Here is a 25,750-nt window from a genome sequence, read left to right as displayed (position 1 = left end):
AGTGTGAAAAAAACCCCGACCGTACGAGGCTCTTCAGTTATCTCCCGTGAACCTTTCGATGGGGACAGAGCACAGCAGTGCATCGAGAAGTCGAACACGAGGCCAGACGAACCGGTTAAAAGCAGCACCAGAGGTGGACACGAGCATCGTTAAGGCCGATGATGATGATGATGATGATGATGATGATGATGATGATGATGATGATGACGTGACTCGGATAAGACACCGAGGACTGAGGCATATGGCAGACGGAGAGGTGTGAAGCTGTGGTCATGGGTGCAATGCTGAAAGAGGTATTATGGGAGAAAGGAGAGAATGTGAAAAATGACTGGACTCTAAGTAGGTGTCTGAGCTCATGTGAGAGTGTCAGGATCTGACTAATGGGAAGCTCATCTGGAAGAGACAGGTGCTAGATCTTCCATACAGATACCCCAAAACCCATTGCTTTTTTAATTTTTTTATTCAAAACAATATTAATAAAAAGCCTTTTTTAAATATTTACATTGACAGTACAACAGCTGATGTAAACTGATTTACAGATTGTCTGTAAAGTTATGACGTTTGAAATCCACTTCTTTAGTCTCTGCTGAGTCTGAGTGAGACATCCACATCCATTTAGTGACAAAAAAAAAAAAAAGGGGGGGGCAAAAGGCCAAACATCAGTCATCAACCAGGAAGTTGATGAGAGCAGTCCTCGGGGAGAGGATGACTCGCTTGATGCTGCGCTCGCTGAGAAGCTTCTTCCCGATCGAGCTCTCCAGAACCAGCTGCTCCACCCGGCTGCAGTCTTTAGACACCTGCATGGGAACCGTCACTGTGCCACAGGACCTGTTGTTTATCTGAGGGTGAGAAATGAAAGGGGCGAGATCAGCGAGACTACTAATTGTCTCTGAAGATACCTTTTCTCTTTACTTATTTTCCATTTACCAAACATTCTCCCATGCGAGGCTGTGCGTTAGCTTCTTCTGGGCACAACTGTTCTCAAAATAACAGACCCCGCCTCTCCTATATTTCTACTGAACCCTTTAAAACACGTAGTTAGTGGTAGGTACGGGGAGAGCCACTGGGACTTGTATGTTTAGACGCAAGTGCATGTGTGCACACGGCAAATATGATCCCATCTCTGGAAGCGGTTGCAAATTAATGGTGTGGGTGTGTTTCTGAGGCTGCCGAGCCGTGGCCTCCATTCTGGGACAAACCCAAAAGAACGTGATTAGAGGACAGAGTGAGTGAGGAGGCCCACAACAGAGAGCTCCCTCTGAGGGAAAGGCAACGACAATTCTATTGAGTACCAACTCAAATATAGAGACTCTGACACACTCTCTTTCTGAGTGTGTGTGTGTGTCGTTGTTCTTTTATACTGCTGAGGCCTTAAATTGGATTCATGGTTCATCATTAAACTTTAAAAGGAATGATGAGGGTTCAGGTTAGTTAAGTTTTAGTTCGCCATAGTTTACAGTTTGGGGTTTTTCAAGTGACCCAAGTTCGAAAATATGGAATCATATTGCGTCCTCCTCCCACCAAAAATATAGTCATTTTGATTGACTCGTCAATTTGTTTTAATGGATTTCTAGATTCAGTGACCGTTAAATGCTTGTTATTGAAATATCTGGCATAAACTGATATGGATACTTAAAAAAACTAAAATGATGTTTTAAAAATGTGTGTTTTAATGAAATACTACTTTTCCAACCCTGTATAGTTTAATCACGTAAATGTATGCTTCCCACACACACACACAAGTACATACGAGGAGTATGCACTCTTTCACTGTGTTTTTCTTTGTCACAAGAACTTCTATTCATCTGACTGTGTTTTCTGTCATCACATATCACATGGGGATTAGGACGCTCTGTCAGGGGATACGGCTCTCTGCAAAGAAAACAGAGTCAAGCAGTTTGAGCTTTAATGTTTGAGCTCACTTGATGTTGACAGCAGTGTGTGTGTGTGTGTGTGTGTGTGTGTGTGTGTGTGTGTGTGTGTGTGTGTGTGTGTGTGTGTGTGTGTGACCATGTGTGACTCTTGGATCAGATTCAAGTGGATTTTGTGAAACCCCTGATCACAGCTGGATATTCCCTGTGATTGTTTGATTGCCTTTGAAATGCACACGCTCACTTTAATTCTTGATGATGACGTACGCTGCCGCACCGAGGTCCTTTACTGTTTGTGAGCAACAAACGACTGACAGAGTAACGGCGAGTCAAACACAACACAGTAATTCTTCTCTTGACTGTTCATTATTGACCAAATTGTCCACTTAAGCTTGAGGCGCACACACACACACACACACACACACACACACACACACACACACACACACACACACACACACACACACACACACACACACACACACACACACACACACACACACACACACACACACACACACACACACACACACACACACACACAGAGAGAGAGACATACAAACACCCGTTAGCTAATCATAGGTTCTCTTGAAAATTACAGCCTATGAATGCAATCATGGAAATAAGACTTTAAGAGTGGAGCTTTGAGGGAATAACCAGCAGGATGCAAGAGTGAACATGCACATATTCCTATTAAGAAACATGTTTTGAATATAACCAAAGCAAAACTCTTAACTTTCCCCCTCTTATGATGGAGCACTTATTTTGAATTTGTGGCTGTAGAAAACGAAAATGAGGTTGTTGTTTTTTTTGGTCTCTTTTTACAAGATAACTTCAAACTTTTAATATCTGGCTATTTCTAAATATTGTTTTTTTTTCCCTCTCTCTTTTTTTTTTAAAATTGGGTTTTTATTCAGGAACAGAAACATTTAGGGCAACAACAATAACATTTGACAAAGAGAGGATGCTTCTCATGACAAATCTATACACATCTGCACCGTTTGGTAAGTTCACATCTATATATATTAAAAAAGTAATAATAGTCATAAAAATAATAATAACACTCATTTAAAAAATAATTTTTTAAAGGCTATTAATAGCATATTTGCTCTTACACACCTATTCTTGATTGGATCGGAAAATATAATTTTAAAAATTATCTTCATGTTACAAATGTGTGGTGAATCATGTCTGTGATTGTGTGGTTGTACTTTATACTAAATATATTAACGGAAAAGTCTATTTCGCTGCTTCTGTTGGGTTTAGAATTTTTAGATATAAACATCCTCGGTGTTATGGATCTGGTGACATGATAGGAAAAGAAGAGGTTTTTTTGAGGTTCTTTCACTAAGCTCTTCTCTTCCATGTCCTGCCTGATCATCTCATTGTGAGAACCTACCAACACAGACAGCTCTACGAAGTCAGGGACCTCCAGGTACTCCGGGTCCACGGTCGGCCAGGTCTGCTCCAGGACGTTTCCTCCCCGCTCCAGGACTGGGCTGAGGGGGTTTTTCACCTGGCACAGACCTGATAGAAGAAGAAAAAAACCAGAGGGGCATTGCTAACAATACTTGTCACAAGGGACGAAACACGTTGCCACAGAGCTGTTACAGCATGTCAGCCAAGGGGGAATACGTCTGAAAATAGATTAGAACAAAGTAATCGGGGGTGGGTGACTCTGACGTTATTTTTATTTGTGATCCTCCATGCAGAGAAAATATCTCGATGAAGGGTCACACGACAGCTCCTCTGCAGCCGCCTCGTTCTCAGTTAACCCAGCGAGTGAACCTCCTACTGCCGGCTCGAGGGAAGGATGTGAACTTCCTCTATCCTGTAACATGTGTTTAAGATTACAAAGAACGAGAGAGAGTGAAAAGTACAGCGAGGGCAACAGAGGTCACATGTCCGTCACACGGACGTACTGTTTGAAACAGTACACATGTGAGTACAAACTAACGCCGGCAAGCACTTTTTCATTTATTCATTTAACACTCAGTAACTTTTTATGAACACACACTTCTTCCTCGTAGCTGTCTTTCGTCTGTGACTTTGACTATCAGCTGAGCGCTGGCTTTCCGGAGCCTCGCTGCTCTCAGCTGAGAGGCGGTGGACAAGCGTCAACAACAATACAGGGATGTCCTTCAGGCCAATGGGAGGACAGACGCGAAGGGGGGTTAGGGGGTCATGAAAAATGCAGCAAGCTCTTCCTTTTTTGTTTGTTTGTTACAAAAGGCCTCAAACAGCTGCTTTTTTTTCCTTCCACATTCCATTGTAAACATGTCTCATTATAAGACGCTTCAATCACAAGGAAACGTGACGCTCCAATAGTTGGTGTGGCGTTTCAATCAAAATGGTAAAATGCAAACTCTCAGAAATCCCAAATGTATAACAATTAAAAGACTGTGCAAATAAATCACTGGGATTTGAAAAGCTGTAATCAAAGTCTTGTTTATTTGGTTTTAAGAGTATAGGATTATGTCCCTCCAACACTCATGACCCCACTGTCATACTGCACATTTCGACTCGCACATTTTGTCGTAGTTTAACTGCAACTGTTGTCACACTTATGGTTATTGCACTAAAGCATAAATTCAGTAGTGAAAATGTGTTATTATTCAACAAAATAATTACTGGTTTCACAATGAAACAATTTTTTTTAAATCAGGGTTCCTTCCAGAAACTGAGAAGTAGAATACACTTAACCCCTTTGAGACACGTTGCAGTCCCTAAAAAGATGGTAGTCTCAAGGGAGGCCCGCACCCAATCTTTGAAAAGAAACTGACCTGGGGCAACTTCCTCTTTTGAAACATCAAAAATAACCCAATTGTACCACAAAATTCGCACCTCTTTGTCACTGTGAGATTTCTCTAGGATGTGGAGCCTAAAACCAGCCGATAGACATGTACTGTGCCATATGTACTTGTCGCGCAGACATTTCCCAGCTCTTAATCATATGAAAGGTGACAGTAAATTGTCCTCACTGACAAGTTTCCATTGGATTACATGTGCAGGAGAATGCACACCAAGTGTCACCAACCTGCCCACAGTTCTGAAGCCAAGTGAGGAGCCATGGGTGCTGCCATCATGACCAGGGCAGCAAGAGCTTCCTCAAACTCCACGCTGTGCTGCAACACTCTGGCTGTTGCACTCTGAAACACACATCCACAGGGTTACAAATGTGATTTCCAAAGCATTAAGATTGGAACAATAATTGCAACATATTTCTTTCAGAGGCACGCTCACATTCAGTGTGTTGGTGAGTCCCATAAGTCGGGAGATGGCTGCATTGAAGAGGAAGTCCTCAGTGAACTGAGCTGTAACCTAAAAACAAGTCAGATAATAAAAATAAAGTAGATAATAAGTAACGATTTTGGTGAATGAATACATGAATGCTTCAATTTTTATTGATTGTCATCACATTTGATTTGAGCGTCTAATAAAAAGACAATGGCGTCTGGAGAAGAGGAGTCACTGCGAGTTGAATGTACATGTGTGTCATTCCTCTGCTGAGCTTTCTGAGAAGAAGAACCTATTTGAGAAGTGCCTCAGGGAGCAGGAGGTTGATCAGCGAAGCTTTTCTGAGGGACAGATCAAAGGACAGCGCTGGCTTTGACGGCTTAAAGCAAACAGCCTGAGGTCCTCTAAGAGCACTGGCCCCTGGGAGAGAGGGGGGAAGGGGGTGGGGGGCGGAGCTGGCTACCAATAGAGGCTATTTATAACCTGTGAAAGGAGATACAGCGGATCTAAAATCAATTTTCATCCCCTTCTGTCATAACTCTTTACAAAGAGGGTTTTGAGTTGCGATGCATGGACCTTGGGACGATGTGCTGCAGGGCTGTGTAATGAGTGACGTATTGACTCTATGCTGTCACACTGAACTTTGAACCTGGGACGAGCCGTCTTGTCACACCTTCATACTACGTCATTTATTTAGCAAACAAATTCACAAATTCATATCAGGCTTTATTCATATTGACCGCAGCTCATTGGAACTGATGGAAAAACAATTTTTTTGAGTTCAGACTCATAACTGACCAGTGCAAGTAAACACTGTCGCAATCTGCCACTGTTTAATAATAAAACCACCATGAGGTTTTTTTTAGACATTTCTCCAAGACCCATGTTGTTTTCTGGATATAGAGCAGCTACCTCCTGAATAGTGTAATTCTTGTTCTGCCAGATCTTTTTGGCCTCTGCTAGCTCCTTCTTTTTCAGCAGGGAGGGGTTAGGGGGGTCTTCAAACTGCCGCGCTCCTCTCAGCTTGGTCACCAGCTGCCACAGTCGAGCCTGCCATCGTAAAACCCCCGGGAGAGTGTCCGCTGAAGAGGGTCAACGCACAAAGAAAAGATTAAAAAGGACAATTTGAAAAAACTCTATTAATCCACTTTCAAACCTCTTAATTCAACTAGAGATCAACACGTTTTGGTTTTTTTAACTGTGAGAGGAAAAACCAGAGATAAACACACAGGTAGAACATGCAAAATCTGCACAGGAAAGCCCCCAAGTCCAGAGAGAAACTGGGCTAATCTCAGTATGAGGCCAGAGCACAACAACTACAGCTCCATGCAGCCTAACATTAGCTCTGCCTCAATTAAAACGGCCTTCGAGAGAAACAACCTGAACTAATTTCATTAAAGTACTAATTATTGATTCAAACCAGAAATAATGCCACTCTGAAAGGTGAGCTCTAACCACTACTCCACTGTGTTCCCCTTCTTTTCATGCCCATTTATGTGTCATTGTGAGTTTGCGGTGGCGTCTTGGCTCACTCTTGACGTTCCAGAGGATGTCCTGCTCAGGCGGCGCGGCGTAGAGGATGTAGAGTCGGACTGTGTCCAGGCCGTACTGCTGCACCACCTCTTCGGGGTCCAGCCCGTTGTGTTTGGACTTGCTCATCTTTTCCCACGTCACTTCAACACGACCACCGTCCAGCGCGACGGGCTCTTTACCTGGTGAGAGTATTTCAGGTGGACCAGCACCAAAAGCATGAGGTAGGATAGAGGTGCCAAAACAAATGCAATACAGTAGAAATATGACTTTTTTTTCTCTTAGTTTATTTGTGTCTATCATTAACTGTTAGATCAGAAATGACCGCATGCAGGAATCCTCTTTCCTTCTCATATTTTACCAGTGTGTTGGATTCAGAATCACTCTCAAGATTCAGGTAGCGTTCACCTGTCAAGTCTATTTCTTCTCGTTTCAGGTACTGCCCACTGTTAGCAAGTCTAAAGGTCTGGCCCTTGATCAGTCCCTGGACAAGGAGCTTCCAAAAAGGTTCCCTGGATGATTAAAAGAAGGTTACATGACACACTAAGACTTGTACATACACACAAAGAAGATATGTATGTTAGTGTACTCCACCTGTGAGCCACAAGACCCTGATCCTTGCAGAAATGACAGAGGAATCGAGCATAGTACAAGTGCATGACCGCATGCTCCTTCCCTCCAATGTATACGTCCACTGGCAGCCAGTGGTCAGCCAGGCGGCGCTCAAAAGGCCTGCAGGGGAAAAAAACTAATGAAGCGAAGATATAAAAACAAAAACTCTGTCAATGGATATGAACAGGCACATCATGAAATGTGTTTATTCCCCATAATTTACAGATACTTTACTTTTAATACAAATGAACTGAAATATTTATGCCTACTTTGGTTTATTCTTGACTTTATTAAAGTCATGAAAATCAATAATGCAGTAACTCAGAATATCATGCTTCATAATCTCAACTGTTTTCTTACAATACAACTAAACAGTTAAGACTTTAACATTGACAAATGGGTTTCTCTTGTATCTTTTATTCTTTCTTTGACTTTTCGGCTGATTGCTGCTCATATATTATTCAACAAGAGGACTTCCTGAGGTGACTTCAAGTACTGTACATTCAGCATTTTATGTTCAGTCTTTTAATAATTCTACCACGAACTTGTATTTGTCTACCAACATGTAACAGCTTCTTTCATTTTATGTTGAGATAAACTAAATAGGATCTGTGTAACTTTGTGTGGTTGAATGTTTGCTTATAGTAACATTTATTTATTGTGGTAACTTAAACTCAGAGTGTAGTCAGTAATTTTAAAGTAAACTGGACACTCTAAATTGCCACGAGTCGTGAATGCGAGTGTGTGTGGTTGTTTTCCCCATGATGGACCTTCACAGCCAGCTTCAGCACACTCAGGGACCTTGAGTTGGATAAAGTGATATTGAAGATATTGAAGACATATATATAGATAGGGTGTGTATGCAAACACCAGCAACTATATGACTATAAGAGACTTCAAGCTGAATTTAAGATAATTTTATTCCATGCATTATTTGGTATTTTTTTGTTAGTTTAATGTACTTGAGGGGATAATTTAAAAAATGTGTTATTTTTATTTAAAAAAACAAATTTTTTAAATATTCTGCAAATGATAGCACCACAGTAAACTCATGCTGATATGAAATTGTACAATATATTCTTAGAAAGCATTTTGTCACTGTTGCTGTTTCACGCTTTGTTAGACATGCACACACTTTTCCTCCAGGGGGCAGGCTCCATCTAACACTCAGGAATCTAGACATCATGTAAACAGAAGTATCCTAAATCCCCTATTTCACTGGGAATCCGAAAATAGTAAAGTTGTTTTTAAATTTTATGGTGGAAAGATTTCTCTCGCCCTCACAATCTTTTTCTCCAAGAGGCTGAAGCGGCGGCAGCATGTGCTTAGCCTGGCTGTCATGACGGTCAGCAGTAATGATGCTTTTTAGGGCAGACTGCTCTCCGTGTTGGTCACCTTTCACACAAGTCATTACTCTCCTTCACACCTCTCCACTCTCAGGCTCCCTCTGGGGCTGACGGTGTCTCCGGATAATTGACCCGAAGGGGGGGAAAAGTTATAAACCTACAATGCTGAAAATAATTTAGCCGGTTTACTGGCAAGAGGCCAATGTACTCTAATATATACCCATACCCGCAGACACACACAGACACACACTGAGACTCCCATGCAACACAAGCGCTCATTTCCTTCCTCTTACTTGTTACTTTCAACATCTCTTCCTTTTTCATCCCTCTTCACAGCCCCCATATGGCTCACCAGGCCAAGTGAAATTCACAAATAGTGTAATTGCTTTTTCTGTTGTGGCATAATCGGTCCAGCTAAGAAAAGTGTTGGAGAGAGTGCCCCCCCCCCCCCCCCCCCTCCCCCTCCTTTTAAAGGAGCTTTACTGCTAGGTCAGGGCACTGGGAAATTAATCTCTTTTGTTAAGCTCAGGGTATCGCCACCATCCCAGCAGGTGACAGCCGTGGCTCCATAATCTCTATCGGCACAGTGTGTAACATTCAGAGGTGTGTGTGTGTGTGTGTGTGTGTGTGTGTGTGTGTGTGTGTGTGTGTGTGTGTGTGTGTGTGTGTGTGTGTGTGTGTGTGTGTGTGTGTGTGTGTGTGTGTGTGTGTGTGTGTGTGTGTGTGTGTGTGTGTGTGTGTGTGTGTGTGTATTTAGTTCATGAATGTTTGGAGCAGGGACGAGTGAGAGAGAGTGGGTGATGTTACAGAGAGCATAATTATGCGCTTCAGTATATCTTTCACAAATAGCGCCTATAGAGAAAAGTGTGATGCTTGGGTGAAACATGAGAGAAACCCAGGATTGTATTTATATGTATAGATTACAAAAGGACAGTGTACTTTTGTTCTCCACTAACAGATATGCTCGCTTACCTACTGTTGGAAAACCTGGAGCAAGTTTTTCTTGTATTTGTGACCAAAAACACACAATAAATTCAATGCCATTTCTGCTGAAATCTATTTTAATGGCAAATTTAAAAAAAGAGATGCAAAGGGGCAAATAAAGTAACAAGTTTGCACATGTTGTTTCAAGTAGTCAAAAATAGACGAAAACAGCAATAATGAGATCCCAGGAGGCGACTGTTCATACCTGTGTTTGTTCTGAGGGTCTGTGTATCTGAAATAATACCACGCTGAGTCCACAAATGTGTCCATGGTGTCAGTCTCCCTCCTGGCTGGGCCCTTGCATCTGAGCGAGACAAAGAGGCAAAGGGAGAGTTGGCAGAGGGAGCATGAAATTAATATTGATCTGACAAATTACAAAGCAAACAAATGAATGAGCCGGGTTTGTATGCTTAGAGAAATGGCTCGTTATGTGCGTGTGTGTGTGTGGGAGTATGCATATACACACATGCAAAAGTGTGCAAAGCTGGCTCCATCTGGCTGTGGGGGTCATGTCCCTGCAGAGGAGCACAGCTGACGCCAGACTGGTACTGGAGCTCTGTTCTCCTGCCCTGACTAACAGGCAGCGCTAACAGAGAGCCAACTGGCAGGCCGCACACATGATCATGTGTTTGTGTTGGAAATGCCACCTCGTGCCCCTTTTTCCATCCAAGCCAAACAGCACTCGGGTACGTGACGCAAATCTGCCAACGCTTTCACAGTAATGAAGAGGACATCCACAAAGACACGGGAGGAAGATGGGACATGGGAGTTTTGTTTCTTTGCTTCTGATTTAAATCATTTAATGGAACAGTGAAAGCATCTGCCTTTTACTTTATAATGAGTCTCAACAGACCTGAAAGCAGTGTCCCAGAAAGATAAACAAAGAAAAAGCCCCGAGCTTGGTCGCAGTCCGTGGAATGTAGTGGACTGTTTGGGACATTGTTGTTTTGTCTCGCTGTCTGTACCAGTGTGACCCACAAACATTCATCTGTAGCAAGCTTCTGCATGTGTCTGATGGACCGACACGTCCAGCACCCCCCCACAAAAAATAAAAATCCTCCTCAACCAACTACCTTGATAGTCTATAATACGGATGTAATGATGAAGTTAGAGCTGAAGGTTGCCCAGCAACAAGGCTAAGGTGTAGCAAGGTTAATATTTGGAAACCAGGTGTTATTTCCCATAATGAAAAGTCTCTGTACAATAGTGAGGCCCTTCCAATGACATCAGGATTAGAAAATGGAAACCTCTCACAATGGAGAGAAACTGTGAAAAAAAAAAAAAAGATGGTTGAGCAGGTTTGACTTCCCACGTCCCCTCCTGCTTAAGACTTTCCAATCAGAGGCCAGAACGTGCTTTTTTAAAAGACAGTCAATACGTACTACAGCCAGACTTTAAGTGAGTAGGTCAGATGAGAGGATTTGCTCTGAGATTTCCTTTCCTTTCTCTAAGCAAGAGAAAGTGTTCAACCACAAAGTCAGGTAGGTAAATCTGATGGGACCTGCATGTGAAGAGTCAATGTGTGTTTGGACCATGAGCCAGAAAGAGTCAAAAGGCTCTCAAACAGATGCAGCATGGGAGGCAGCTGCCCACTCCACGAAAGCTATTTTTCCCGAGGAAATCAGCACTCCATCTGCTGTGTGTGTGTGTGTGTGTGTGTGTGTGTGTGTGTGTGTGTGTGTGTGTGTGTGTGTGTGTGTGTGTGTGTGTGTGTGTGTGTGTGTGTGTGTGTGTGTGTGTGTGTGTGTGTGTGTGTGTGTGTGTGTGTGTGTGTGTGTGTGTGTTGGCTCGGTGGTCTTTCGCTCTCTCCATCTTTACCTGGATATTCATAGAATAACACACAATGCATGCACACCTTCGTAATCAGTCTAAACCAAGACAGGGTTCACTTGGCAGGGCAATTTCCAGTGTTGCAGAGGGTCGGGGAGACGAGATGAGCACACAGGAAATGACTTCCTCAAGGACAGATAAAACTCCATTTCTGCCACCCATCTCTCATCATCCTGCTCGTCTGTGTTCCACTCAAACTTTAATTGGACATGGTCGACGAGTGAACAGAACAAATTTCGACAGACACTTAACAACGGAGGGGAGAGGGGAAGAGAGGAGATAACGGCATCTTTGCGATTATAGCCATCAATCACTGCTGATGGGAGAAATTATAGCAGCTTTGTGGAAGTGAGTGAACACAATCTGATGACTTCTGCCATCTGCGACTGAGCGGGCCTTTGTTTTAATCAACATGGTTCCATGACAGTGATTAGTTTTATTCAGAGAGGAATTCCCATGTCAGCAAGGGTCTTTCCAGGAAGCAGTTGAGAAGTCACTCTGCATTCAACACATTCGCGGAGATGAAACTGAGTAGGATGTGTGTGTGTGTGTGTGTGTGTGTGTGTGTGTGTGTGTGTGTGTGTGTGTGTGTGTGTGTGTGTGTGTGTGTGTGTGTGTGTGTGTGTGTGTGTGTGTGTGTGTGTGTGTGTGTGTGAGTGAATCACCAAAGGTAAATGTATGTGCACATGCGCGCACCGTATTTATGCATCTCACTTGAGACACAGCTGGCTTATGTAACCGTCATCATCATCTCGTTCTGCTCCTGTCACAGATGCCACTCATTATGTAACTCCGCCTGAACAAAAGTATTCATCACACAATTTGCAGGCTGGCTTCTCGTTGCTGTGTGTTCCTGTAAAGCTGTCAGTCCTCTTAGTCAGTGCTGCTCTCCTGAGGAAACACAGGAAGTGTAGAGGAGAGGCAGCCACTGGAGAGGATTTACACAAAATTCAATTCTCACTCCTCAAACACCATTAGATGTCTTACAGTGCACCAAAAGGAAATAATACTGCATCCGATGTAAAATATCACACAACTGAAAAGCGCTACTGTGGGACTAATGCCAGCAGAGCTTCTGGAGAGGATAGCTACTCAGTGTCTTATTCAAGGGTACTTCAGAAGGGCAGTTTTCTCACCGTGCAAATGGGGTCAAACATCCACAGTGCAAGCAGGACTGACAGTGAAATGACTGAGTTCAATTGTTTCTGCTCTCTCTGTGCAAATATGTTCATCATCGTCTCTGGGAAAATTTGGAATGAAGAAAATCAAATTCACCAAATTCACTAACCCTCCACACCATTACAACCCCCATGCAGGTAACAATAATAACGTTAACTTTGTCTTATCATGTTACCGTTTAGTGGGTAGGAAGCAAGTGAGCAGTTGATGTGCTCGAAGCAGAGAAAGGATTTTAGTGACAAGGCAGCAGACAGTATCTATCAAAAATGGTCCAAGAAAAGAAAAGTGGTGAAACGACGACAGTTTCATGGGTAGTCCAGGCTCACTGAAGCTCCTGTTAAGAGAAGGCTGACCCATACATAGAACAGACAAGCTTGTGTAGCTGAAGTTTTTGTTTTAAACTTGTCAGGACTTGTCATACAGCGCAGCACAGCTTGTTTGGGCAACAAATCGCAGCTCAACACAAAGTTAGAAGGAGGGTCACAATTATATAGCCGATCGCTGGAGGTATACAGTTTAAAGTATACAGACTATTTGATGGATGAACCTTTATATTTGTATTTGTGTGTTTTTGTTTTCAGTTACTACGTTGAAACTAATCTGTATCTCTGTGTTCACCTGGGACACTTGCAGTTCACCCAGTCATGTGCAGCCTCCAGGGGTGATGCGCCTTTCCCCGTGAGAGACAGCTTCGGCAGAGTAACTGGTAACTCCTCCTCGGGGACGGCAACTGGACCACAGGACCCACAATGCACCACGGGAATGGGTGTGCCCCAGTACCGCTGTCTGGATATCAACCAGTCCCTGAGCTTGGAGCTGGTTAAGTGTCCTCCGACCTTCTGCTCTCTGGCTTTTTGGGTTATGGCATCAAAGCCCTGCTCTCTGCTGAGGCCTGAAAACTAAACACAAAAAGGAAAATGTTTGGCAACAAGAAGACGCAGGGAAAATAAATGTTGTGAGCATATTTATAAGTGTCAAATTTGATGGAAGACCTCTGCAGAGTTGGTCAGATTGTGTGTCCCGTCGCCGTTGGTTTGCAGCACCGTGGTCCACTTCAGATTTAAAGCAGAGGCAACGGACAAATCATCCTCATTGCTGTCTGGGACACCTGTCAAACAAGAGCATGAAGTGGTAAGAAAGAAACATGAATGTACCCACGGGTACAAAGTAAGGACCCGTGGAGGATTAAAAAAATAAATAAATAAAAAATCCCTGTGGTGATGTAACTAACTGTTAACAATCCCCCGGGTCCCACCTCCACTCAGTGACACAAACACCCACACATTTCACATCTCTATGAAATCAACAATGCTGCAGAGCACAGGCATACGTTCTGTGTACCGCTGACAGTATGAAGACATTGCATGTTTTCGCTCGTTTCTATATTCTGTTTGTACTTCAAATTCAAAGGTTCCACCAATAAATTCTGCATGAATATGAGACGCACTCGCCCACATAAACTCCAGGAACTCACCGAGCACAGTGTCCAGATAGTCGTCGAAAGCCACCCGGCGCGAGATGACCAAGGGAACGTCCTGGCCAGTGAACAGGTTGTGAGCCACGACCTCTGTCAAGGAGTCTGGGGAGCAAATGGTGGGAGGTGTAAGAGAGGCAGCGCGGCTTCCCCTGGCAGCTCATTATCCACTGCTGCGATGACTTCAAGGGAATTCCAATTAACATACACAGAAGCTTCTACCACCATAATCTGACAGCACAATGGCTAAGCCAACATTTCCATAAGTCCAAGTCAGAAAATTCACAAAACGGTGATTTGCAATATATGGAATTTGTGTGCATGTTTAATTATAAAGCACATAGCGAAGTTCTTCCAATAAAAGAGGAGGGATACTTCATGTTACAGCCAATTATCTTAATTAACTCAATAAAGATCACACAAGGAGAAAACTTTTAATAACCTATTAATGACATCACGTGGTGCACTTGTGTTGTGACATCTCATGTAAAATGTATCTCAAAATGAAAAGGCTTCTTTATGCTTTTTGAGATGCTTTTCTGAGAGGAAAACTCCGGATTTGTGCAAGTGTGGAGATATGCTCACCTCGACCCGGCTGAAAGGCTTTCTGCAGAGCAAGACGGACTGAGCTGCTGCCGTTGAGCAATCTGTGGGAGGGCAGGATAGCCAGGTAAGCCCCACCGAACACCATCTCTGGGGAGGAGCAGTAGGCTGACAGGGTCTCCCCTGTCTCCTCACCGTTCACCTGGGAGATGAGAGAACAAGATACAATAGGTTTAGAGACCTGCTGGCTTTCTGTTTACATCTTAGTTCATTACGACATAGATTTGACCGTTCAGTCATTATTCAGTGAACAGAAATCTGTATCTGTTTTAATCATTAATCAAAGTAGGAAATCATATGATCACAATCGGTTCAAAAATTCCCACTGGTGCCTATATAATAAATAAACTGGATCTTGAGCCTGACAGATGCAGGCAACATATATAAGCCCTATATCTTTGCTATACTGTAGCAAAGACATGCTATACTGTATGTATTACTACATACAGTAATACACCTACAATGTGAAATATAATCCCATAATAATTTACAGATGACACGCACTTACACAATGCAGTTTTAACTGGTAATTACTAAACATCATATTTAAGACATTAATACATATCTTTGGCCCTCTGAGGGGATAATTCATTAAAGAGTTGCTGTAAATGCATAATGAATAAATAACATAAGCAGCCACCCAATCAATTAAACAACCCCTAGTTTGAGCTGCAATTATTCAAACAGCCAGATAAACGCGTTGTTTAAACACAGAGACATAAAAGCACAAACGTACTCTCACATTCTGTACTTAAAAAACATGAAGACTTTTTACATTAGGGGCTGCCTTGAGTAATCTTTTTATATTTTTTTCCTCCCCAAGGAGGGTAGTTTAGTGCAGCGTTTTTCACCACTCAGTTTGAAATAACAATAAGTATAAATAGGTCTCTCAGAAAATTCAATAAACTAATGTGTTTGGGTAAAGTTGCAGATGGATGAACCCACTGATGATGAAGATTAAAGTCAGGATTAGTATGTTCTGGTTCGCAACTTTTATCTTGACAATAGAAACATATAAATAAACAGAGGCGTCACAGAAGCTTGCAGAAACAAGTAATCGGTGCATAGAGTGAACAAGATGAAAACCAGAGGAGTTGAAGAGGACACAACAGGAAAATAGTTGGTGGAAAGGAGACTGAGGCAATGTGCAAAATGTGAAATGATTATAAAGTGAGCTGGGATTCACCTTCAGTTTGAAATCAAAGTAGCAGCCGGTGCACTTTCCGATCCAGTTCGCTTGCATGCCTTTGACCCCATACCACTCTGGAAGGTCCTGCAGGGCGTCCAGTAGAGGCTGAATGGGGGAGACAAGAACAAAAACACAAGTTTGAAGATAAAGAATTGCGATATTAGACAAAGATAACCTGAGAACATACAAAATATTGTTCTATGAACTATGGTTATCTTTGTTTAATGTGAAAATGTCCCAATGTAAAATCACAAATTAACTGTAAATCACCACATTTTGAGGGTGAAAATTCTCCAGGTACACAGATTTTCACCCAAAGCCCAAAAACACGCTGAAGGTCGATTGGTGACTCTAAATAGCCCATAGAAGTGAATGTGAGTAGCTGTGACCTGAGACCTGCCTTCACTTCTCGTCAGCCGTAATCAGCTTCAGCACGGTGTAACGCTATGTTGAATAAAGCAATAGAGAAAATGGATGGTTGGATAAATGGATGTTGCTGTCTAGAGTGATGCAATTGACTCTAACTCAGTGTGGCCCCGTGAAGCAAAGCAATTTATTTTTGACATAGCAACAAAGCCAATCAGGTCACATTATGCAGACAAAAGGGATTACAAAAAAAAAATAAAAAAATCTGACCTCTAGTCACCTGGATATCACAAAGCAATCACCTATAAAGTGTCCAGTTTGCCCATCCCTCTCTCTCTCTCTCTCTCTCTCTCTCTCTCTCTCACAGACACACTCACCCTAACAGTATTTTTACATTACTAAAATAAGCTATGCATATCAATGAGGCTCAGGCCAGAAAGCCACAGCTGGTCTGAGGCTGCAGATCTTATAGTTCTCTTCTCTTTTCAGCCTGCCACAATCCATTACCCATAATCCACTTCGTGGTGCCGCTCAGCGTGTGGCACCTCATGAGAAAGTTATCAATACAAGCATAAACACTGGCTATAGTCAGCACTAGCATGTATACAGAGTGTGTCAGTTATAGATTTGCTCCAGAATGGGAGAAAGGAGACCTACATTCCAATGAATGTGTGTCAGCATGAGTGAGACACACTGACAGGAGCGAGAAAAGGAAAGTAAGTTACAGGAAAAACCAGAAAGAGCAATAACAGTTAGGCTAAATATTTTCTGTTCACTGGACGAGACTACAAAATATACTTTAGCACATAAAGTATGTAAGTGAAATTTTTAACAGCAAGGACAGGAGTCTCCATGGCAACAAAGAAAGCGTGAGGGAAAAAGCATGGTGTGTGTGTGTGTGTGTGTGTGTGTGTGTGTGTGTGTGTGTGTGTGTGTGTGTGTGTGTGTGTGTGTGTGTGTGTGTGTGTGTGTGTGTGTGTGTGTGTGTGTGTGTGTTGAACATTTCAGAAATGAAATCGATCAACAACTACACATTAAAAAGAGCACAAGCGGGACTGTTTGGGTTTTTTTTTTCCCCCTCTGTGTTTTGTATGAATGTTAATTGCAGTGAGACTACTTGTTGTAATTGTTGCTTTATGAACAAAGGTGAAACCAAAATTAAATGAGCTGTAGCGTCATCGAGTTCTCAGTCGTTGAATCATTTAGATGTCCGCGTGATGTAAGAGGCGGGCAAAATGTGTCTGAATGCAACAAGTGTGATTATGCATGAAATTGAAAACCCTGCTTCTGCCGTGTGATAATTTATCTTGCTGCAAAAAAAAAAAAAATCCATCTTAGAAATGACACACAATCATTATGCAACACGGAACAACTCACAGCTGAACTGAGTAAATATTGTCTGAGGTTAATGTTGTCTAACAGACTCGGACTCATGTAGAGGCGAGCAGACAAAATGCACATGCAGGAAATCACAGTCCAATTACATGATTTTTCTTCTTTTCTTTTTTTTTTCCTTTTGGCAAGCTCTGCTTTGACATGGTCCTGGATTCTCTCCATCTGTCTTTCTCACTTCTTTCCCTTAACACGTTCCTTTTCCTCCCTTCACACTGCTCTGCTCATCAGAGAAAATTAGAAATGCAGGAACACATTGTCACAGTGGGCTGCCTCCACCTCCACTCACACCTCTGGTATGGACGAGCACGGGTGGCTTCAGCGCCGCACCTGAAACGCCGCGTGATGGTGATCAGTGCAAACTGGCAAACAGGTTTTGGGAAGTTTGCCATTATTTCAGAGGCTGAACATATTTGCATTAATGACAACAAATGTTTAAATTAAGAATGCCTAAATTTGAAAATGGTGAAGAGGTTCAAGATTTGTTTAATGTTTTCTCTTGGTATAAAAGAGTGGAATTCTTTTGTTGTGGCCACAGTTTCCATTTTGCGGGAGTAAAAAATAAATAAATAGAAATGTAGGAATCTAAAGCTTGAGCAAGTATGCCATTGTTCTGTGTATTCTGTATGTAAGCGCCATTAATTCATTGCATTTGCATAAGGGTGCAATGCATTACTTAAATCATTGTAATAGAAATTACATTAAGACTATTGGACAGAGGAAATGAGATGTAGAAAGATATTTTCTTGTGCTGAACTGTGAGAAAGAAGTGTTTCAAACTGTGGTCACACCTAATATTAACTTGATTCCTCTTCTCACATTGCATTTTCTTAATCGGTAAAGAGAGAAAATTACACTTTTATTTGTCAAAGCGTTCTTACTTTGCAGCTTTCTTTCCACACATGCCAAATACTTTTGCACAATACTGTATTTTAATAATCTTCTCCAAATTAATAAGCTACAATGAATAACTATTTAAGCCAGTTGGCTCCGCGAGCATTGATTCATGTACTTAAATCTTTTTTGTTAATTTAAAAAAAAAAAAAAAAGATAAACTTAAGTTCAAAGAAAACTTGTGAAACTAGTGAGTTCATTTTTGCCTCCACATGGATCCAACACATTTGTGTCTGAAGACATCCACTCTGCACAGTGTCCAGTAGCACATGCCCGACATGCGCATCATGCATGTAAAACAAATTGTCGAGTCTTCATGTGGCTGATTGGTGTGACTCTAGGGTCTGATTCTCTCTGCTGCAGACCTGCTCAGGCGTGAAACATGAAGGTTTCTCATCAGCCAGCCAAGGCCACCTGGTGGTCGTACCCCGAGTCGACTGGTCTCTTTCAACTTTGATAGAACGACGCAAAGCTGCGAATGACGGTCGCCGGGGGTCTGATTGCAGAACCACAAAGTTGCAGCTGCTGCTACTGAAGTGTCAGTCATGATTGTTTTTCAGAAGGATCCACAGCTCATTTTTGTCCACATAATGGTGTTGGCCAGCCATTCGGACGCCACTTGTCTAACACAGACACAGAGACACACACACAGGCATCCCCTCAACAGTAATACCTTGGCATAGTTTGTCGTCTTGATGAACCACTGTGTGAGTAGCTTCTGCTCCACCAGAGCTCCAGACCTCCAGGAGCGGCCACTTTCATCCACCTGCTCATCAGCCAGCACTGTCTGATCGACGGGGTCCCAGTTCACAACAGCCTGGATAACACACACACACACACACACACACACACACACACACACACACACACACACACACACACACACACACACACACACACACACACACACACACACACACACACACACACACACACACACACACACACACACACACACACACACACACACACACACACACACACACAGTCATGTAGGATCACACACATACACACACAGTTGAAATGAAAGAGCAGAGCTTAGGAGGAAGCTTGGATTTAATAGACAGACCAAAGGCTTATTTCAAGGTCGTCCCATTTCATTACACATAATCAAAAGGGTCCTACACCCGCTCACATTTTTTCATTTGATTCCTTTTCTTCAAAGAGTAATGGGTGAGCTGCCTCAATCATTTCTGTAACAGTCAGCAACCTCAAACACGAGCACATCTTATTAGTCGTTCCAAAGGAAAACCAGGATAAGCTTCAGTGCAAAGGCCATTCCCACCTCCTTCTGATATGCCAGGCCTGCTTCAAAGAGCTTGATGAAGAGATACTGCGTCCATCTGTAGTAGTCTGGAAGACAAGTGGTCACTTCCTGTGAAGAGAAAGGCAGCAGAGTCAGTTCAGCAGGACCAGGGGGTCACACCGGACCTCCTCAAAACAAAACAGACTTTTTAAAAACGACTTGAGTCTCTGGTTGGTGCTCGCTACTACTTCAGTTCCCACCCACCCGATCCCAGTTGAAGCAAAGTCCCAGGCTGTCCAGCTGCTCCCGCATGGCCTGAATGTTACTGGGGAGTGAGAAAGAAGCAGCATAATGAGGATTTCAACAAACAATAGACACTCCGTGTAATAGATGTGTAGGTTTGTGTACCTTTTAGTCCACTCCTCTGGATCAAGGCCTCTCTCTATGGCCGCATTTTCAGCTGGAAGTCCAAAAGCATCCCAACCCATTGGATTCAACACCTGTGGATGAAGATAGTAACAGTCAAGGTTAGTTGACTAATAATAATATCATTTATTTATATAGAACATATCAAAATGTTTTGTACAACACCAAAAACTGACATCAAAACTAACACAACAGCAAAGGTAAAATTTGTAGAAAGTTGAGAATATACTCTGTGTCCGTGTGTGTGCATATAATTGAGGTCCAAAGACAGAGGTGGTGTATCACAACTAATTAACTATAAGAAGGTCTTTAGATAAGACTGAGGCTTTCACAGTGATTTTAAAGCTGATGAAGTGAGCTGGAGCTCCTCTGGCAGTGTGGGCTGTCAGCAGCTTGCTATTAAAGCAGTGCAGTGAAACATGTGGCCAACACTGGACTAATAAGACAGTCCAATCCAGCCCTCGAGATAGTGCCACTAAGCGTAAAAAAATTACAATTAAGATATTAACTGCAAACTATTAGAAACAAACAAAATGAAGCCATGAGAAGTAATCAGATTTCTGCTATTGAAGTGAGTCGGTAAAAACATGCAGGCAGCAGAAATCGTGTGGCCAGTGAAGTTACAGGCTTCAGAAAGCACGCTTTAGGAAAAATAAAGTGATGAGGCAGTGAATATTGACCTGCACTGTGAAAACCCTGGTTGTGTCAGGAAAGGCATTCGGGCTAAAATCCAACCAAGTCTACATTGTAAGATGCAATGATATGCTGCTGTGACCCCCTTTAAAAGTGTTTTTAGTTAAAAGTGCTTTAAATTTGAATTTGTGAAAAATTAAAAAGATACTGTTTGGCTGGGCTTTTTACTCTTCTACTTGCTTCATGATTTTAAATAACAAAACAAGCTCACAACAGTACAGTTTACAGTGATCAGCAATTTTGTCTCACGGGAAGGAAACACTGGGACCCAGGGACTCACTCTGTAGGGTTTGCATGTTTGCCCTTTACATGAGTGGGTTTTCTCCAAGTATTCTGGCCTCCTCGCTCTGTTGTCAGTCTCTCTGTGGTTGCCCTCTGATATGTTTGTGACCTCCACAGGGTGTAATTTGCCTTTCTGGTAATGTCAGCTGGTATATGCTTGAGCTCTTCAGCAAGTTGGATAAAGCAGCTGTAGAAGACGGAGGAATGAAAAAAAGAATTTGAATTTAGCTCGGCTCTGGAACTGCGTTATTCATGATTCTAATAGCATTTTATAGACGATGAGATGACATGTTTTATGACACTTTATTCCTAATGAGTGCTTTTGAAATAAAGCGATAGAGTTGCTCATTAAACAAGAAAGTGTTTTCAACTTCCATACAAGCTGAAAACTGGATAAAAACCTATAAATAATGCTTGTTTCTATGGCTAAATTTAGGTGTAAGCAAACTCCAATCCATACTGTTGATCAAGCACTCTATTGTTGTATTGATTCGACTCTGTTTCAGATCAAAACCTTCTGGTCGATATGCAGCAGCCCTGTTTGATTCCACTAAACGGCGGGTAATGAAGAAGCTGTGGCCTGCGTCTGCCTGACAGACTGAGCTCCTGCAGTGACACCAACACTTTCTGCTCCAGCCTCCAACCTCACAACAACCACTCTTCTCTTACCTGAACAAAAAGTTAAACCTTGACAAGCCTCTTCTTGTATTTTTTATTTTATTTTTTTTAATGCTGTTACTCCTTGTGGATTTCCCACTCCATGATGTGTATCTTCTCCCTCACCTGCAGGGAGAGTCCACGATTCCTCCGTTTGCTCTCTCTCCCCAAACACAAACATAGTTTCACCTGACTGGAAACTGCTTGCCCAGGAGTGTATGTTCCCTCAGCATCTGTCAGAAAGCGAACCCTGTTCTGCCTCACGCACACAGTCTCCTCCATTCACACCGGCTAATTAAGAGAGGTGCTCTTAGCATCTGCTTTGTATTTACCGTACAATACAGCCGAACGCCCTTTTCAGATAACGTCATGTGAGAAAGTGGATAAAGGCACTTTGTTTTTCCTGCTTTCACCCCACTCTGCTCCACAAAGTCAAAACATAGAAACTAGGGTCCTGTGATGCATATTTCTTATACATCTAGGATAAAGAATTGGGAGAGCTTTACATCTTGCTTGTTGACAGAGCAGGTGATCAATTGTATGATTTGCAAAAGCGGTTCTTCTTACGATTGCAAAAGTTCTATGCATTAGCATTAAAAATAGTGAAATGCAACAACTAGAATTTTGTTATGACTAGTGAAACACTGTGGGGTATGTGTGGATTGCACACAGCTGTTGCATTCATTCAAAACTGTATAACAGCAGAAGGACACTATTTGCATAATCATGGGGTAATATGGACGTAAAAGTGGGTGCAATCAAATTTCTTATTAAAATGTTATAGTATTGTGGCCAAAAGTGTCTGATTAATTATATGCCACAAGGGCTACATCTGCAGTGGAAAGAAAAAGTGTGCAACCTCATACACATGAGGTATGTCAGCAGATGATTTGTGTGAATACCCGTCAAAAAGTTAGATTGTTTTTAGAAGTCAGAGTGGCTCCATACCTTGATCAAATCTCATTTCATTGACTGGACTCCAGGATTGCTAAATCCTGACTACAATTAGCTTTGTTTCTTCAGTTTTGGGACCCTTTTCTGTGGAAATTTTCCCTATTTCTTTTTAATATGCATGCATGTTTTTTTTTCTGGGTAGTCGGGTTCCTGTTAGTATGATGATCTGTCTCTCTGTATTGGCTCTGTGACGGAGTGGCGACCTGTCTGGGGAGTATTTCGTCATTACCCATAGTCATCTCGGATTAGCTCCAGCAAACCTGCAACCCTGTGTTGGATAAATCATTTGTCAAGAAGTGATTTTTCCACCAACACAAATAAAGCTAAATTGGTATGTTTAATAAATATGGGACTGGGTTCTACTTGCCTAGGTTATACTATTAATGCAAAAACAGGGGAATTCTAATAGATTCGTGGACTTTTACTTGGAACTGTATTTGTTTCTGTACATGAAAACTACTACCACAGTTTGGTTTGATTCGGTCTCTGTGCTGAGACACAGGTGAAGTTGCATTTCAAAGCTGCCACAGATGGAGTGGAGCAGAGCGGTGGCTGGAGCTGCGTGGGTGGACACTTGTATGTAGCAGAGTGACTCCACAGCCTCGCAGCACTCCTGTCCTCCCTGTCATCCAGTGAGCTGTGGATGCATGTATCCATCTCCGGGTTGGCACTGACTTGTTTCACTTAACAGCGGACAAACTGTCATAAAAATCACTCATCACAGACTCCTACATCCTTCTTCCAGAGTCTCTTGTCACTCAAGCTCTGAAATGAACCAACTCCCTTATACCAACTCGGCTTCATGATTTGGAGTTTTTGTAGGTGAAAAACAAATTATTTAGCTCATTAACAGGCTGTCCATCATTGCTTGTTAATGTAAGGATGGCACATTAACACTTTCTGACTTCCAGCGTTTTCATGTAATAATAAGCGCTCATCCTAACAGGATGAACGGGTTTTTTCTTTCTCCGTTGATATTTACACAAGTGGTGTTTAGTGGGCACCTTGCTCTCGGTTTGCCTGTAGTCCTCCTGAGCAGTCACACCGGTGTGCTACACTGAGCTCTCTAAGCCTAATACCATCCAGCTCGGCTGTACAAATGAGGCCCATCCAGTTACCAAGGATACAGATTTGTCTGAAACATCAGACCTGTTAGAGTCCGTACGATGAGCCTCTCCAGCCCTCGTCTCCTTGTCACTATGCCTCGGCTCTATTTTGCTCACGCCTTCCACTTCTATGCTTTCATCTCATTTCTCTCTCAGTGAGCAGAGAGAAAAGAAAAACATAGATAAAGAGCTAAAGGAGATGAGTGAACAAGACGCTGGCTGGCGTGGTTGTCGAGGAGAGTGGTCGTTGAGGGGGACGCGGGCATGGAGTGTGGAGAGGCGGAGTGAGAAGACGGAAGGAGAGGGGAAGTGGATGCTGTTCAGGAAACAGCAACTTTTGTAATCAGGGTCACGCTGGCTACTCTGAGCTGTTGCATCTGGATTTCGAACGCTTAGATGTCCTGTTCTATTTGCTGTTACATTAGATAACAGCTGCACTCACGTAAAAAGCGTGTTCCTACTCTGCATATATTAAACACAATGCGTGGTGAAGTGGGGAGTTCGGTGGGGAACAGTAAATCGCTATATCAGATCAAGATATGCTGCATTTCAGAGAGTACCAAACTAGTTCACTGAAAATGTCAACAAATAAACACACATACTTTTCATTATTACAATACGGCCCACATAAATCGTCCCATCACGTCTGTGTTGAAGCAGTTAGTGGGCAAAACTTGGCCTCTAAAAATTGCTTCTTTTTGGGTTGTTTTTTTTAATTGATGCTTGAGGACAAAAACTACTGGGAGATATTTTTATATTTATCTACGGAAGATGTAAAGTATGGCTGGTATAAAATACACTTTATACAAGTTTATTGTTGAAACTTGTCACCTTCAATGAAGTACAGGTGCACCTCAAAATATTACAATATGATTGAAATGTTGATTGTTTAAAGAGTTATTTCAACTCCAATAACAACTCAACTGAAATGTTTTGTGTATTTGTCAAACTTTTGTGATATTACACCGCCGGCTAAAAAATGAAAGTGATATGTTTATGAAATAATAGAATATGATAAGAAGAGAACAAAAAAGGTCTGGACTATTTGGCCCGGACTGGAATTGCGTTCTGGGCCGATCCAGTATGCGAGTAAAGAACTTGAAAGAGATACTTCGTGTTTAGCAACTAAACTTGTGAATTGGCAAATACCTTCAAAGGTCATTTTACTATGTATACACTCTTCATGTTAAAGCAATCTCATAGTTGTTGCAGATGTCTCAAATCTATCTCACACGAATGAGAAAATGTCGGTTTGTTCTTTGTCCAGGGAGAGGCCCTCACCCGGCAACTTCTACACATCTTTTATGAGCTTCATGAGGGCCCGTATGCACGTGGTCCAGAATTCTCAACCGTCTCACAAAACCGTTGGGGGACTTTGTAAATCATTTATGCACTTGTTGCAGAACCGGCACAATGTCCAAGAATGTTTAACTGTAACTGGCAAATACTGTGTAAATCTGAAGCTTGAATTGTGTGAAGGTCAAGTGGGCGTCATGCAACAGGTGTGTGAGTTTGTGCAGCACTCGTGCAACATTGTGCGACATTACATTCACTGTAATTCCAAGTAAACTTCTGGTTCATTTGCATCCTTTGTTGCATTTCTGTGTCTCCACCGAGTCATAACTTGCTACAGCCCAGTGAGCTAGAGCTTTAGAGGTTGCCTGGTCCAATAAGCCTTGATCACCGCTTCCTAATCCAGATAGTAGACAGAGAATCTGGCACAATGATGGTGATGGCAGTGGTGTAATGGTAAATGGGATTTTTCTTGGCACACGAATGGTCCCTCATTATCTTATTGTGTGGGGATCACTTAAATGCCAGCAGCTGCTACTGCCCATGTCCGTCCCATTGTGACCACAGTGTAACAGGTTTCTAATGG

At 42.4% G+C, this 25,750-nt stretch overlaps 1 protein-coding gene across 1 annotated transcript in view; it reads right to left on the bottom strand.

Moving 5' to 3' along the window:
* Positions 1-463: 463 nt before the first annotated feature.
* Positions 464-25,750, bottom strand: part of lars2 (leucyl-tRNA synthetase 2, mitochondrial) — a 33,292-nt gene continuing 8,005 nt past the window's right edge. Inside the window, exons 4-21 of the mRNA XM_080472077.1 lie at positions 20,162-20,253; positions 20,018-20,078; positions 19,793-19,882; positions 19,181-19,324; positions 15,853-15,960; positions 14,649-14,808; positions 14,064-14,168; positions 13,582-13,697; positions 13,208-13,488; positions 9,786-9,884; positions 7,233-7,370; positions 7,047-7,150; positions 6,641-6,820; positions 6,021-6,190; positions 5,115-5,192; positions 4,909-5,020; positions 3,271-3,398; positions 464-839 (exon numbers count right to left, since the gene is read on the bottom strand). Of these exons, the coding sequence (XP_080328203.1) occupies positions 660-839; positions 3,271-3,398; positions 4,909-5,020; positions 5,115-5,192; positions 6,021-6,190; positions 6,641-6,820; positions 7,047-7,150; positions 7,233-7,370; positions 9,786-9,884; positions 13,208-13,488; positions 13,582-13,697; positions 14,064-14,168; positions 14,649-14,808; positions 15,853-15,960; positions 19,181-19,324; positions 19,793-19,882; positions 20,018-20,078; positions 20,162-20,253 (2,346 nt within the window). The 3' untranslated portion in view covers positions 464-659. The remainder of the gene's footprint in view (positions 840-3,270; positions 3,399-4,908; positions 5,021-5,114; positions 5,193-6,020; positions 6,191-6,640; positions 6,821-7,046; positions 7,151-7,232; positions 7,371-9,785; positions 9,885-13,207; positions 13,489-13,581; positions 13,698-14,063; positions 14,169-14,648; positions 14,809-15,852; positions 15,961-19,180; positions 19,325-19,792; positions 19,883-20,017; positions 20,079-20,161; positions 20,254-25,750) is intronic.

The sequence above is a fragment of the Lipophrys pholis genome (assembly GCF_963383615.2).
Source record: "Lipophrys pholis genome assembly, chromosome: 9".
In the NCBI taxonomy this organism is placed as follows: domain Eukaryota; kingdom Metazoa; phylum Chordata; class Actinopteri; order Blenniiformes; family Blenniidae; genus Lipophrys; species Lipophrys pholis.
The sequence above is the reverse complement of the archived record's forward strand: the minus strand, read 5'-3'. Positions and strand labels throughout refer to the sequence as shown.